The sequence below is a fragment of the Tarenaya hassleriana genome, unplaced genomic scaffold, assembly GCF_000463585.1.
Source record: "Tarenaya hassleriana unplaced genomic scaffold, ASM46358v1 Cleome16, whole genome shotgun sequence".
Lineage (NCBI taxonomy): Eukaryota > Viridiplantae > Streptophyta > Magnoliopsida > Brassicales > Cleomaceae > Tarenaya > Tarenaya hassleriana.
The window spans coordinates 2,099,148-2,114,428 of NW_010965019.1; the positions used below are offsets into that span (position 1 = coordinate 2,099,148).

At 37.0% G+C, this 15,281-nt stretch overlaps 3 protein-coding genes across 5 annotated transcripts in view; 1 reads left to right on the plus strand and 2 right to left on the minus strand.

The window, feature by feature from the left end:
- Positions 1-3,109: 3,109 nt before the first annotated feature.
- On the minus strand, positions 3,110-4,522 carry LOC104809534 (expansin-like B1). Its single transcript, XM_010535546.1, has 4 exons — positions 4,326-4,522; positions 4,014-4,120; positions 3,502-3,801; positions 3,110-3,415 (listed from the first exon to the last, which is right to left on the minus strand). The coding sequence occupies exons 1-4, from the start codon at positions 4,453-4,455 to the stop codon at positions 3,230-3,232; spliced, it is 723 nt and encodes a 240-aa protein (XP_010533848.1). The 5' UTR covers positions 4,456-4,522; the 3' UTR covers positions 3,110-3,229.
- Positions 4,523-7,256: 2,734 nt separating this feature from the next.
- Positions 7,257-13,314, plus strand: LOC104809536 (putative DNA (cytosine-5)-methyltransferase CMT1). The gene is made up of 20 exons (XM_010535547.2): positions 7,257-7,477; positions 7,614-7,716; positions 8,180-8,287; positions 8,387-8,506; positions 8,610-8,706; positions 8,860-9,035; positions 9,145-9,210; positions 9,321-9,578; positions 10,517-10,575; positions 10,680-10,746; positions 11,073-11,402; positions 11,489-11,557; positions 11,641-11,727; positions 11,875-11,965; positions 12,063-12,181; positions 12,265-12,366; positions 12,463-12,506; positions 12,592-12,661; positions 12,771-12,874; positions 12,973-13,314. The coding sequence occupies exons 1-20, from the start codon at positions 7,317-7,319 to the stop codon at positions 13,139-13,141; spliced, it is 2,400 nt and encodes a 799-aa protein (XP_010533849.1). The 5' UTR covers positions 7,257-7,316; the 3' UTR covers positions 13,142-13,314.
- A 195-nt stretch (positions 13,315-13,509) lies between these two features.
- The window catches only part of LOC104809537 (partner of Y14 and mago), a 2,443-nt gene continuing 671 nt past the window's right edge, over positions 13,510-15,281 (minus strand). Inside the window, exons 2-6 of one of the 3 annotated variants that reach the window (XM_010535548.1) lie at positions 15,153-15,273; positions 14,809-15,062; positions 14,537-14,656; positions 14,205-14,438; positions 13,510-13,937 (exon numbers count right to left, since the gene is read on the minus strand). In XM_010535548.1, coding sequence (XP_010533850.1) covers positions 13,788-13,937; positions 14,205-14,438; positions 14,537-14,656; positions 14,809-14,997 — 693 coding nt within the window. In that variant the 5' untranslated portion in view covers positions 14,998-15,062; positions 15,153-15,273 and the 3' untranslated portion in view covers positions 13,510-13,787. Of the gene's footprint in view, positions 13,938-14,204; positions 14,439-14,536; positions 14,657-14,808; positions 15,274-15,281 lie in introns of all 3 variants that reach the window. The other 2 variants (XM_010535549.1, XM_019202092.1) reach the window with 2 other exon arrangements.

Genomic DNA, 15,281 nt, shown 5'->3' on the forward strand with positions numbered 1-15,281 from the left:
CTGAACCGAGGAGCAGTTGAGCAGTGATTCCAGGTTCATCCAAAATGCCACTCTCCTATTATTACTCATCTAACGTTTGCAGATGACGTTATGGTATTCACAAAGGATGACAACCAATCCTTACTACAAGTGAATGAGCTATTGGGTCTCTTCACCAAATATTTGGGTTTGCACTTGAATATGATGAAGACTGAGATCTTCCTTGGTGAACTGTCCGCACAAGAAGCTTCGGACATTAGTGTGGTGATCATGTTCCAAACAGGATTGCTATTGATTCGTTACCTAGGCGTTCCACTAAGCCACACACAATTAACCAACACAGACTACCATTCCCTCATGGAGAAAATCAAGACCAAGCTAGCTTCATGGACAACCAGACATTTTTCTTATGCAGGTAAAGTCCAATTAGTTAGCTCATCAGTCATTTGGGGATGGTCTTTTTATTACCGAAATTCTTCACGAAACAAGTTGACAACCTTTGTTCGAGCTTCCTTTGGTCCAACAATGCTTCATGTTTAGGTGGGCGGCGGATTTCATGGGCAAAACATATGTAAGCCCAATCGAGAAGGAGATTGGGCTTGCGTTGTGTTGCAGATACCGCATTTAGATTGAAGTTAATTTGGATTCTATTCTCTAGATCTGGCACGTTATGGGTTGCTTGGACAAGAGACAATGTATTCAAGACAAAGGGTTTTTGGAACACGATTCCTTCTCCTCGCTTCTCTTGGAATCTGTAAAAATTGTTGGGGTTAAAGGAGTTAACATTGCAGTTCCTCCGAATCAGGCTTGGAAATGGCGCTACTACCCTTTTTGGCATGACCCATGGACATCTCTAGGGCCATTGATCAAATACATTGGAGAAGCGGGACCTTGCAGCTTCTGTATCCCGACCTACGCAATGGTTCGAAGTGCTATTAGTGGCAGTGTTTGGGCTTTATCGACTGCAAGAACAGGCGCACAACACACTTTCCTCACCTTGCTATCCATTATTCCACCACCGACAGACAATGACGAGCAAGACCAGCCGCTTTGGAAATACACAACGAATGACTATAGAGCCTGTTTCCTTACGAGCGGAATTTGGGACCATGCATATCCGATAATATGATATTATGGTCCATTGACGCCCCATGTTTGGTTTGCTAAAGCCATCCCTCGGTATTCTTTTCTCACTTGGTAGGTAATGTTGGCATGGTTACCTACTAAGGACAGGTTGCACCATTGTGGAGGGACATCGGAGTCCCTTTGTGTTCTATGTGAGGAGGCGGAGGAAACACATCCTCACTTGTTTTTCCAATGTAGTTACAACGCACAAGTTTGGACCTACTACGCAGCAGTATATCAGCAACGTCCACCCTCTAGCATCGACCAATGTATGGATTGGATAGACAACGCAACACAAGAAAAGGGAAGAGGCACGAGACGCATCATAAAATTTCTCCTACAGGTCACGATGTATGAGCTATGGAAGGAAAGAAATCATCGAATTTTTCGAGAAAAGCGGAGAACGATTGAGCACACTCGTTGGAAGGTGGATCAAACCATTCGAAATATTTTACATCCTTGCTTGCAGATTGGTACTATTTGACGCGAGAGATACGACATTGATCTAGTGGCTAGCTATTTTGATTCTCTTTACCATTTCCTAATGCGTTCCAATATCTGTGAAAAATTGTTACGTTGTAATTTCGGTATATAATACAAATCACCTTTTTACCAAAAAAAAAGTTTTATACGTCGTATTTCACTGAGAATAGCCCGCACATTGTGTATTAGACCAGATGATGAAACGTGTTAAACCTTTGAGGATATATGTTGGGATTTTGGAAGTTTGGGATAGTTCCTTCGATTTGGTCTGCCCGAAGATCCTAGCCATGCCAAAATCGACTGTTTTAGGGTTCATTTCTTGGACGAGAAGTAAGATTGGACAAAAATATCCAAAAATGAGATATATCCGCGGATACTTGTCTCGTGGATAACTCTTGGATGATCCCAACTCAACCCCATTTCCATCAATCTTGCATGAAAAAAATGTTACACAAAATCATCTTCTTGATATTACATTCGACATTACTATGAAGAAGTATGATCTGAAAACATATTGAAGACGAAATATCTCTGCATTTTTTTTCCTTTGGTTTGAGATGAAACACGAAAATCCTCACAAGATTTCGATGTTGCAATTTCGATATCGATTTCACTTCGTTCTTGAACTCTTCAATTCATTGCCCTATATTAATATGAACCTTAACAACCTCTTCATTGCCATCTTCGTACTGTTTTTTCAATAGTGATACTAACGAAACACGACTACCACTATTTTCCATTTATGTATTTTTTGGTACAATTCTGCCATTCACGCTTGGGTCTCTCTATAGTTATATACATTATGTTGAAGTTAATGAAAATATTGATGGATCAAACAGGTTCTGTCCCATTTGTTATTCAATAAACAAAGAGATTTCCATGCACGACTACTAAATCTAATCATCCCTTATTATCATTAAGAGGATGGTTTCTGTTTGTTCATATATAAACTTGAGCATACCAAACTCTCACGCATTGACTTTCCGAATTCCGACATGGGCTAAAGGATCCAAGGCACATTTCTTCACTTTCAAGGGCTTTGTTCTGATGATTGTGTCATGCATGTTCTGTTATAGAGGAAGAAGATGAGAAGTATCTTCACTAAGAACCAACATTTTCTGCAGATCCGTCATTTTTTTTTCCTGATGAATCTAATGAGTAATGGACCTAGAAACATGCGTAACCGAGGGAATTGATTTTATTATGAAACATTTACCATAGAGCATTAAATAATTTCATTTAAAATTTTATAACTATTGCAATAAAATTATGTTTTTAATTAAATATTTGGGGACTTATGACCCATTAATATATAATTGGGTCCACTGCCCTGAAACATTAACTGCATGAGTTGTTCTTGCTTTCTCTTTAATTTATTGCGGTGAAAAATTCAATCATATCTTCAAAACAGTTACAATATATATATATATATATATATATATATATATATTTTTTATGCCATGTTGAAATCTCACAATGCTTGAAGCAAAGCAGATGGTGTCTAGTGTTCTAGATTCACCTTATTCATTTATTCTTTTTTTTCTTATTACATCATTACAATAACCACTTACATAACACACGTAGGTTTTTTTTTAAACACATATTGATGTAAGAAAGATCACGAGCCACTTTCTGTTCATACTTAGAGCTGAAAGGCCAAGTCGTATATGTCCCCGGGCTTCCATTTGTACGGAATAATATCAGTGGCTTCCTTCCATCCAGCCTTATCAACCAAGAACCTCACTGTCAAGGCTCCTTTCGGCGGGTTTGGCAAGTCGAAAACCGCACCATAAGCTCTCCTCATCTCTATCCACTCTCCCCAATCGTCCTATACACATAAAATATCATATCCAACCATATATATATAATCCACATATTTACGATCTCATTTGCTCTAAAATATACAACAAGCACCTTGATTTCGAGGGCTAGGATGTCGTTAGCACCACCGACGTTGAGAAGAACGAGGGAAAGGTAGTCATGGAAGCGACTATTCTCGTGAACCTTGAGGAGAATGTTCGTTGGGAACTGGCAAGGGACCCTCTTGTACACGATATCGACCACACCATAGGAAATGACTTCCTTCTCAGCTCCGGGACAAGCGAGTTTCTTGAAAGCCTGTTTGTTCATTATGAAATCGGTACGATCTCCTTCTCCATAGTCGGAGACTGAAACGACCACACTGTTGCAGCACCATGGATTCGTACATTTCACCTGTAATGTTAATGAGAAGTATATAAGCACCATGGATGAAATCCTATAGGTTACTGTTTAAGTATAAATGCAAATTCGTTTAGTGTTGAGTAGATCTGTATGTTAGCGTTGATGTTAAGTATAAGTATAACAGATGGAAACCCTAGCTATGTTAGGAACAGTAGATGAAAACCCTAGGTTAAAACCCAGATTTTTATGCTAAGTATATGAACCTGATAACAAGCTCCGCAGCCAGCTCCATTGCGCCAAAGCTTTGAGACAGCGGCCACTTTGGCACCGTTCATATTCCTCCCGAATTCCCCATAACCACAAGCTCCACCTACATATAACAAAAAATGAAATATATAAACGTATATATGTATATATATATATATATATATGCGTAAATCATGCATTCTACGTATAGTATTTGGATCAATCCGTAGAAACCCTGAAGAAAAGATAGCGAGAGAAAAGAATGGAAAGACACAATCATGTGAATGTTTGATAGATACAAGACAAAGAAAACATATATGCGAACTTACTTGTTGTCCCTTTCCCATCGGGAGTGCCATAGTAAGCAGCCCTCGAAGGTGTGAAGCCGCCGCCATGGGAGGAGTGACACATCACAACAGGCAACACAACACAGACAAGGAGGAAATAAAACGTCTTCATATTGATGACTATAACTTATTATAATTTATATTCCCTTATCTTATAATACTGATATTCCTTACGCTTAATGTTTACTAATGGAGGGGTGAGATGTGTGAGGGAAGTGATACCATATTTATAGTGGAAGCCCCCTTGTAATAATATGATTAGGAAATTGCCTGCTGATTCCATTTTCGATTAAATTGATGGATTTTGATAGTTGGGCAAAGGAATTCTTTTTTTGATGGGTTTTGATTATCAAGAAGAAGATGGGATTTGACGGTCCACGTTTGCAAGTCAATGCCTATCTACTTCGTAATCATTTCCCCTTGATTTCCTTGTATAAAATGTCATAGTTTTAGGGTGTAAATTTAGGTCCGATTATAATATTTGAATCGATTTCGGTTTAAAATTTGATGCACGACTTTTCATAATTTAAATGGTTACATTTTGAATATTAAGAATAATGAAAAACAAAACTTTTTATATAGAAAATGAACATCTTTTTAATAGAAAACTGCAATTCATATATATAGCTCGAACTGTTATAACAGCTGAATTAATATAATTTTGTATAAAATTTTAAAAAACTAAATCTGAAATTAAGAAACTGGAACGCATGGAAATCCTAAAATAGGCACCCTTAACTACAAGTAGAGTTTGAATTCCAAAGATTCTTCATATAATATATTGTTTTCGACTAGACTGTGGACTATGGCATATATACATTACATATACATAGAAATACTTTTTGATAAAGTACATAGAAATACTTACCAAGAAAAGGAAAAATAAATATTATTTGAACCATAAGTTTGGACCAAAACACTTGTTTTTCATGGCTGTTTGAAACACAGCTCTCGGGTTTGGTCTTAATTAATATTCCAACTCCCATTTCTTTAATTTCTTTATTTATAAAATCTCGATTATTGCACTACTGATAATAATAATTAAAAAATAATATCACCCGAAAATTTATTTGGAGAATTTCTCATTGTACCGACGTGGTAACATGCAATCCACTCCATATCGTAAAAATTCTATATACGCATTATTTACTTTTTATGGGTACAGTTTGTCGCGACATTAACATATTTTATAGGGATGTGAATTTAGCGCAGAGCCCGAAACCCAGTCTGGATCCACCCGAAAATTATAAGGACATAGACCTAAAAAATGTAGGCTCATTAAACTTCGGGCTTTCGGGCCTCGGGCCAAATGGGCTACGGGCCGGTCGGATCGGACCAGTCGGGTCTCGGGCCGAGCTTGAGGCCCGTTAATTTTTTTTGTTTTTTCTAACCTTCTTTTCTAAACCAAAGTTTTACCTCTCTATACTTATAAATATGTGTGACTAAATATATATATATGAACCAAAAGATGAACTTTTATATCTTGATTCCAATTAAACTTTTTAAAGTGACGAGAGTTTTGAATTTCTTAACCATATTACATCATATATATATAAGTTTACATTTTAGAAATGATAGAAGTTTTCAAATATATATATTTTTAAACCTTTGTTTGTATATGAACATATTGATTTTTTCTATAGGTTTTAAATTAATTACATCATAAAATTTCTTTTTATATTATGTTTGTTATTTTTTTATCACGTTTAAAAGTTTTTAATCACATGTTGTGGTGTTGGAGAATTGAACAATTGGATAATTTTTTCAATTTTATTTTTATTTATGAACTAAATGACTTTGTTGTTATCGGTTTTAAAAATATTTTTGTTGAATGTTTCATAATAATAATAATAATAATATTATTATTATTATTATTATTATCGCAAAAAAATATTTTTATTTAATAAAAAACCCGAAGCCCCGCCCGAACCCGCCCGAAGTCCTGTAGGGTCGGACTCCGGGCCATCGATCCTATATCCGAAAAATAAATGGGCGGGCTGGCCCGGCCCGAAAAATTCTAGGCCCGAATTAAACCCGGCCCGAACCCGATCCGACCCGCCCATTTTACACCCCTAATATTTTATTAACAAAAAACATATTGTGACCATAACGCCTAAGAATTTTAAAATATTCTTAACAATTAACATAATGTTGGCCCATAAAAAAATATTCATCAGATTTTTCTTGAATTGTTTTTTAATTATTGCAGTGAATACTTTCTATAATCAATACGAGAAGAACAAGGTGAATAAAACAAAGTTTTTTTTGGGAAAAAAAACAAAGTTTTCTTTAAATAAATTTTTTTGAGCGAAGGCAGAGATGACAATTTCGGGTTCCGGTTAGAAATCGGTTCGATTATATTCAGGTTCGGTTATTTTGGTTATAGAAAATTACAACTATTCAGTTTTTATATAAACTTCGGTTTGGTTCGATTTGGTCATTTTCGCTTCGGTTTCAGTAAAAAAAATCATTTTTTTTAAAAAAAATTGTCATTTTTTCCGGTTATTTCTTTATTCGATTCAGTTTTTATTTTTTTGGATTTAAAGATTATAACCATTTGATTTTGATATTTGGTTCAGTTCGGATATGGTTGTTTTAGGTTTGGTTCGGTAATAGATTAATAACCGGTTAGTTTATGGGTCATGGAGATATGTAGACTTCAGAGGGATCCAATTTTGATAGGCCCATTAGGCCCAACAAAATCAATGGGCCCAAGCAAAAAGTACGAAAGCCCGTCCTCGGTTTGGGATCTAAATAAATTTATGGGGTCATATTGGAAAGTTTAAAAAGATTTGGGAGTTAAAAAATAACCAATAAAAAAAAGGGAAAAATAGTTCCCCGCTTGCTTCGAAAAATTCATTTCCCTCCCAACGTCTTCCTTTTCCCCCTTTATTTAATAGTAACTCAATTTTTTTTTCCAGAAATAATTCGTCTCTTCGTCATTTGTACACTCTCCCCCTCTCGCCGTCGAAGATGAGCTCCCGTGGTAAGAAGATCAAGCGGGCGGAACCCGACCCGGATCCGAGCCTCGTCGGACCACCCATCTCCGCCACTGAAGCAATCGAGAGATGGCCGTTCCGCTACAGATATTCAAAGTCGATGAAACTGGGTGCGGTGGACATTCCGACGCGCAGGTAATTTGTTGTCTCTGTTCTTTGTAATCGTTTCTGCTCTAAGTTCGGAGCTTCATGTTTGATTATTATATATTGGGTCTACCACAGTTTCGATTCTAATTCAATGTATGCCCTCGTGATGTCGATTCTGATACAGAGGTTTGGAGGGAGAGAAGGATATGATGCAAGCTAAGCATCACTATTTACAAGCCAAGGTCGACGGAGTTCTGTTCAATCTAGACGATGATGCTTATGTCCAAGTATGTCTATGACTGTGAGAAAGTGAAGTTAGCTCTTTTTTTTTTAGTTTCAGTTCCAGAATGTTTTCAACATTTTTGGGTGTAGCTTCCTTTTTTGTATGGGTAGTTTACGTTCAAAGTTATCGTGTGCTCGTGTTTTGATTCGGAATCTCGAGCTGCTTTAGCTTTTGAAATCTTCATACAGAGATGTTATGTCGTTATATTCAATCATTTAGCTTAGCCCTTGCTCGAATGTTACCTGTATACTGGAATTGATGTTTATTTCTTAGTTGCTCAAATTTTATGAGAAAGAACCTCTTGATTGTGTTTGTGAAAACCACATTCTCTATGCTGAGCGTTTTGACATTATTTTTGTTACACATGGTAATATCTTAATTGGAAGTTTGAGCTTTTGTGTGCTTGTGATGCAATTCTATGTTTTCAAGATATTAATGTCGACGGCTGTGTATGTGTTTCCATGCAGGCTGAGGATGGAAAGCCAGATTATATAGCTAAGATCCTTGAATTTTTCGAAGGATTAGATGGGGAACCATACTTCCGAGCTCAGTGGTTTTACAGACCTGAAGATACTGTGAGAGATCACATTCAAATTTACTGAGTTTTTCTGTAGCAGATGTCTTTTTTCCTAGCTTGCTGAATTTTCCTTCTATGATATTTGATTATTTTCTAGGTAATCAAGAACCATGCATATCTTGTGCAAGAAAAAAGAGTATTTCTTTCTGATGTGAAGGATGACAATCCCCTTAATTGCATTGTTTCCAAAGTAAAGATCGTTAAAGTTCCACCAAAGGTACAAAAACTTTTTCTTAATTGGTATGGAAGGGGAAATGTGATAATTTTAGCTTCTTATGAATGTGTTTGTTGAGATTTGAAAAGAACTTTTCTTATAACAGCTTGCTTCAGAAACTGAGAGCGTCATTCCACCGTGTGATCTTTACTACGACATGAAGTATCATTTGTCCCACTTGACATTTTCAAGTGCAGATAATGGTAAATCAGCTTGAACTTGGTCCTGGTTAAGATGTTTATATCCATTCATCTACACATTTGCTGTCTATTATTATTTAATCTTTTCCACTGTTTGCATCTTAATCGACTCTGCTTATAATGCTCCAAGACAATTGATGGTTTGCATCTTTCCAGAAAGCTCCAATGTCGAGAGTGATGCATCATCAACTGTTTCAAGTGAAACTGGTTCAAACTGCATTGGTGATTCCTACAAGGGTGGAAAATTTTTACTGGATTTATATTCTGGATGTGGAGCAATGTCAACTGGACTGTGCATGGGTGCTTCTTTGTCAGGCTTAAACCTGATTACAGTAAGCATCTTGTCAAGAATACTCATGTTTAGATTGTTGGTATCATAATATCTCTTCCTTATAAGGGTGTAGTGCAAGAAATATTTCTTAACCATTCCTCATATTGCAGAAATGGGCAGTAGATATCAACAGTTTTGCTTGCGAGAGTTTGAAACTTAATCACCCTGAAACTGAGGTAAATCTCTTGATGGTGATATCATCATTGCAAGTCAGGAAAACTGATTAGATGTCTATTGTTCGAATAAATATCCTCTTGTGTATTCTTTCATTTTGGACAATGATCAGGTAAGAAATGAAGCTGCAGAAGACTTCCTGTCTTTGCTGAAGAAATGGAGAAGGCTGTGCCAAAAATTTTCGCTTGTCATAGCTAATGAGCCAATAGAATCAGATAATGACTCGGAAGATGAGGAAGAGGATGAAGATGAAACAGAGGGAGATGATGATGGATCTGAAGTTCCCACTGGAGAGTTTGAAGTAGGAAAGCTGTTAGAAATTTGCCATGGGGATCCCAATGGAGTAAATGCATCTGGACTCTATTTTAAGGTACAATTTCCTATGCTACTTAAATCAACATCGCATTAATCTCAAGTTTATTTGGGTTCATCCGCATGAATTCTTCGTTTTTACTCATTTCGGTTTTGAGTAGCTCTTCTGAAATTTGTAACAATTTCAAATCATTCTTAATGATTCGGTCCCAAGCAAGCCTATGTTTATTCCTTCCTTTTCTCTTCACTCCATTCTTATGCTCTCCACTTTTTAAATTGGAGCATCTATCGGCCTACATACATTTTCAAATCATTTTAAATATCCATCTCATAACTTCTTTTCTATCCCTATTACTCCTATTTGCTCTCCAATAGTCTCATTTCTAATTTTATCTATCTTTGTATGTTTGTACATTCATCGCAACATCTTCATCTCGACTATGCTCATTTTGGACATATGTTGTCTTTTCACTCAACATTTGCTACCATACATCAATGCGGGTCTTATGCTGGTAGAGTTTTCTTTTCAATTGTAAGAAAACTTTATTATCGCAAAGAACCCCAGTGACTTGTCTTCATTTCATCCATCCCATTTTTATCATGTGACTAACATTTTTATCGCAACCTCAATTCTTTTGAAGGGTTGAACTAAGATATTTAAAATGTAGGTTTTGAGGTATTAATCCTCCTTTCAAGTTTAACTCCTACATCACTAGAACGCTTCTTACTAAAATCACAATACATATACTCTATCTTTGTTCTACTGAATGAACCTAAAATCCTTAGCCTCTATAGTATTCCTCCATAAATCTAATTGTCCATTTACTTTTTCTCTAGACTCATTTATTAGAACGATATCATCCGCAAACATCATGCACCACGATACTTCTTTTTGTATATCTTTAGTCAATTCATCTATGACTAATGAGAAGATGTATGAGCTTAAATGGTCATAGATAAAATCGTAATATACTAACAGCAGCAAGAAAATCTCAGGTGCGTTGGAAGGGTTATGGTCCAGAAGAAGATACTTGGGAGCCTTATGATGGACTAAGGTAATTTCTTTTCACTTTTGTTCTCCTTGTTCTTCCTTATGTTATTTTTGTGTGGAGATTAATAGATAAAATAACTTGTGCATTTGCTCCTTTTTTTTTTCCAGAAAATGCACGAAGAAGTTGAAAGAGTTTGTGACAACAGGGTTCAAGTCAAACATTTTGCCCCTTCCAGTTAGTCACTTAACTTTTTTTAACATTATATTTTATCTGTTAGAAAAAGAGAAGTTACTTTGAGCATTAGCTACTGTAAGTATCAGAAAGAGTGATAGCTATTGTTCTTTGCTCACATATTGCCTTCTCCAACATATTTACCACATTGTTTCCGGTGATTTTTACTTTCTGACAGCCATTTGGTGCAAATTTATCAAATGAGATAATTATACCATTCGAAGAATATTTACCATAGCCTTACATAGAATTACCCCCAGTGAAATCCTGTTTGTGCAGCATTCACCTTTTGAATGACTTTTGAGCCTTGACATTCTTTTCTCTTTCAGGGAGACGCTTATTTTATATGTGGGGGTCCTCCATGTCAAGGTGTTAGTGGCTTCAACCGTTTTAGAAACAAGAAGGCTCCATTGGAAGATGTGAAAAACCGTCAATTGTTGGTTTATATGGATATAATTGACTACCTGAAGCCGAAGTATGTTCTAATGGAGAACGTCGTTGATATTCTGAAGTTCTCCGAAGGGTTTTTAGGTCGTTATGCTGTTGGCCGTCTTGTTTCCATGAACTATCAAACAAGATTAGGCATGATGGCTGCAGGTTCTTATGGTCTTCCTCAATTTAGGATGAGGGTCTTCTTATGGGGTGCTCAACCAACAGAGGTATAGCTGTTTTTACATCCTAGTACCAACATATTGTCGAAGGAGACATGGAATTCTGACGTCATTCCTTCATCTTTTGATTACAGAAACTGCCTCCATATCCTTTGCCAACTCATGAGGTTCTCTCTAGAAGCAACACTCCTACAGAATTTGAGGCAAGCCAGTTTTGCTGAACTCTGTAGCTTTACATGTGGTAGTACTATGTAGTACGTAGCTTATTCATTTGCTGTGAACGCAGGAATTAGTAGTCGGACATGACAAAAAGTATCTCCTACAGTTGGAAAAGGCTCTTACTCTTGCAGATGCAATAAAGGATCTCCCTCCGGTATGCATTTCTCCGAATGCAAAACTAAAACATTTCATAGGTTATTAAGTGATTTCATTGAATATGCAGTTTTCTAGATTTTTGGATATAAGCATGCATTAATGTTTAATAATAATAGTTCCTTATCTAGTTCCCTTTATGTCACAGGCAACAAATATTGAGAACAAAGATAAGAAAGAGTATGGAACAAAAAGTCCTGTAACAGAGTTCCAGAAATATATCAGACTTGATCGAGCTGGTGAGCCTCTTACACGGCATTACCACCAGATCCCTGTTGTTTGCTGGTATGATGTGTATATTAGAATCTTAAATATAACCAACATTTCTTGTTTTAGAGACGATAATCCACACAGAGAATGAATGCACATGGCAATCTCAAATGCTCTATGACCACCAGCCTCTGCAACTAAACGATGATGACTTCGAGAGGGTTTGCCAAATTCCAAAGAAGAAGGTACACTATCCATGGGTTATTATATCATAGTAGTTAATCCTGTACTTATTCCATAATGGTTACTTATTCAATAATGATTACAGGGTGCCAACTTCAGGGACTTGCCTGGTGTACTAGTTGAGAATAACAGAGTGAAGTGGGATCCTTCTGTTGAGAGAGTTTATCTAAAGTCTGGGAAACCTTTGGTAAAGTTGAAAACATTGCTAACTTAGTAACTTAGGAAATTATCAATCATTATGTGTTCGAGTTTCTTTACAATGTTAGCTTATCTGTTTCTTCAGGTTCCTGAGTATGCAATGACATTTGTCCATGGAAGATCCACAAAGTAAACATTTAGCTGATCTTACATTTATTTAACTTTGTAACAATGAAATTCACTAAAAGTTTTCATCTGGTTATTTAACTTTCAGGCCATTCGGTCGTTTGTGGTGGGATGAGGTTGTAAACACGGTGGTGACAAGAGCAGAGCCTCACAACCAGGTTTTTTTCTTTTTCATAAATATACATTCCATTTCCCATTTGATGTGTTTGTATATATCTAAGAGGGTCTTCTGAAATGATTAACCATCGTGATATCGGGTTTTGACAGTGCATACTCCACCCATTACAAGATCGAGTGCTAACAGTCCGTGAAAATGCAAGACTACAAGGGTTTCCAGACTTTTATAAGCTCTGTGGCTCCATTAAAGAAAAGTGAGTACCATGAATCTTGTTTCGCATGTTTCTGAATCTGTCTTTTATAAGTATTATCTGTTGGAGTTTTGTAGTTCTGATATAAAAACACCTTCCAGGTACATTCAGGTGGGGAATGCAGTTGCGGTTCCTGTAGGAACTGCATTAGGATATGCACTCGGGATGGCGAGTCAAGGCTTGTGTGATGATCAGCCTGTGATACAGCTCCCTTTTAAGTACCCAAAATGTCTCAAGAGAGTTGTTAAGCTTGAAGATGATTCTGACTAAGGGAAGAAGAGGAAATGCCGAATACCCACATCATTGTTTCACTTCATTTATAGAACACACTTAAGCAGAGGACTGTATAATGAGCTGTACCACTATTGTGCGCATTCATTCATGTGCCGAATCCTCCTTGCCCTAAGTTTATTTGCAGTGGTGAAGTTATTGGTTGCTGCTAATATGGAGCATTTAGAGTTTTGGAGCATTTTTCGGATTTATACAGCTACTACTAGAAACATGAGATGTATCAAATGTAATTCATGTTATCTATATGTTCTATTAATTCAACTAAGTTTAAATGAACATCCTCTCCTCTCCATCATTTTTGCAGAATTATCAAAGCTTAAAGACGTAAATAAGAAATTGGGTTCCCATGTTTTTCTTTCGTTTTTGTCGTAAGGAAGAATTCTGCAAAGATACATAAGCCTTCATCATAGTCAGTCATCATCACCAAAGCCAAAAGGTTTTGGATTAAACACCAAAGGGACACCAATACCACAACACCCATAAGCATTTATCCACTGCAGTGAATTTCATTGACCAAATTTAGGACAACAAAAACCTGAAGAACACCATCTATGTGCCATTGTTGTAATGTTTGAGGAACTTCATCAAAACATTACTACAAAATGTGTCTGAAAAACCAGAAACCTCATGTAGAAGCCACAACAAGCTCAGCCTTCTTATCCTCCAAAGCCTTGAGCTCCTGTCTCCAGTCCTCTAATTTAGAAAATTTCTCTAATTGCTCGGGTTTCAGATCTTGGGGTGCTGTCTTCTGTTGTTGAGCTTCTGTTAGCCGTATCTGCAAAAGTAAAACCGAGGTTACATTAACCACGTGTCTGCAAGTTTATGATTAACTTTGAGTCCAAACAGCACGAATTTCAGACCGACAACAATATAAATATACTTAGTTGATCCATTTACATTCAAACTAATCAATGTTACACCTAGAATCTGCGACTGCTCTTTCTTCGAAGCAAAAAGTTTTGTTCAGGATCTTACTTTTAATCGTAGTTGGAATAACGTATTTTCTTTTGGTTTAAGGCATCGAAAAGCATGGAAATATTACCTTCTTCTTAAGGGCGCGTATTCTTTTATCGATATCTTCTCCTGGTGTTCCAGAATCAGGTGCTTCTCCCTGATTCAAGGTTGGTAATGGTACTGCATGACTTGAAGAAACAGCCAAACGTTCCAGCTCTGAAGCTAACGAAATCACTGATTGTGATCCATTAGTTGCCATTTCTTCCATGCTTACACTACCAGCTGGTCCTTCCTCAGGGTTTGCATCTTTCTCTGAAGCAGCCTGTGGCAGGTTATTTGGTAACATGTTCCACAAGATATGAACTAAAGACGAAGCAACTGGCACCTGAAGGAAAAGTTGAAACAGAGTTAAACACAAACCTGCAATCTCTTCTCTTTTTTACGTTCATTCCTTTTAGCAGCTTTAGTCTTTGGTTTAGGAGCTGAATCAGGTTCAGGTTCATAACCAGGTGGCCCCTGTGAGGCTATCTCCTTCTTCCACTATTCCATCATAAAGATATCACAGAGAAATCACAGATTAAGTGAATAATCCGGGTAATAATAAAGAATGATGACCCGATTTCAAGAACTTGTAAAGGGTTTTTGACAAGAACATACGACGGACGAGTTTGGGGGAAGAAAGGGTTTCATACCAAAGCGCCTTTGGACTTATAAATGGCAACTTCATCCTGGGGAACATAGCCAGCTCGGATCCGGATAGGTTTTCGGAGTGTACCATCCGGTCTACGGGTAGGTGCCAGAATTCTCTCACCTTCTTTCAGATTTCTGCTCAGTTCATCCATTTGCTTCAACTGTTCTTCACTTCTGTTGCTGCTTCCCATCTGATTCTTTCCACAATGCCTGTTTTGCTTTCAAAATCAACTCTGCAGCTCCTCCTATTTTTCAACTATCAAACACATACAGGTTTCACATTTTGTATTTCCAAAGTTTCTCAAAGAACATCCAAGTAATAAATTATAACATAAATCCAATTCACCCGTAGTTTTCTTTGATATTGCAACCCAACCAGAGATTGAGATTTCTCGACGACAGAACCGGAGATGTCTGACGAATTTTTCCGACAGAAATAAGCGGAGATACGCTTCAAAACCCTAAACCTACACGA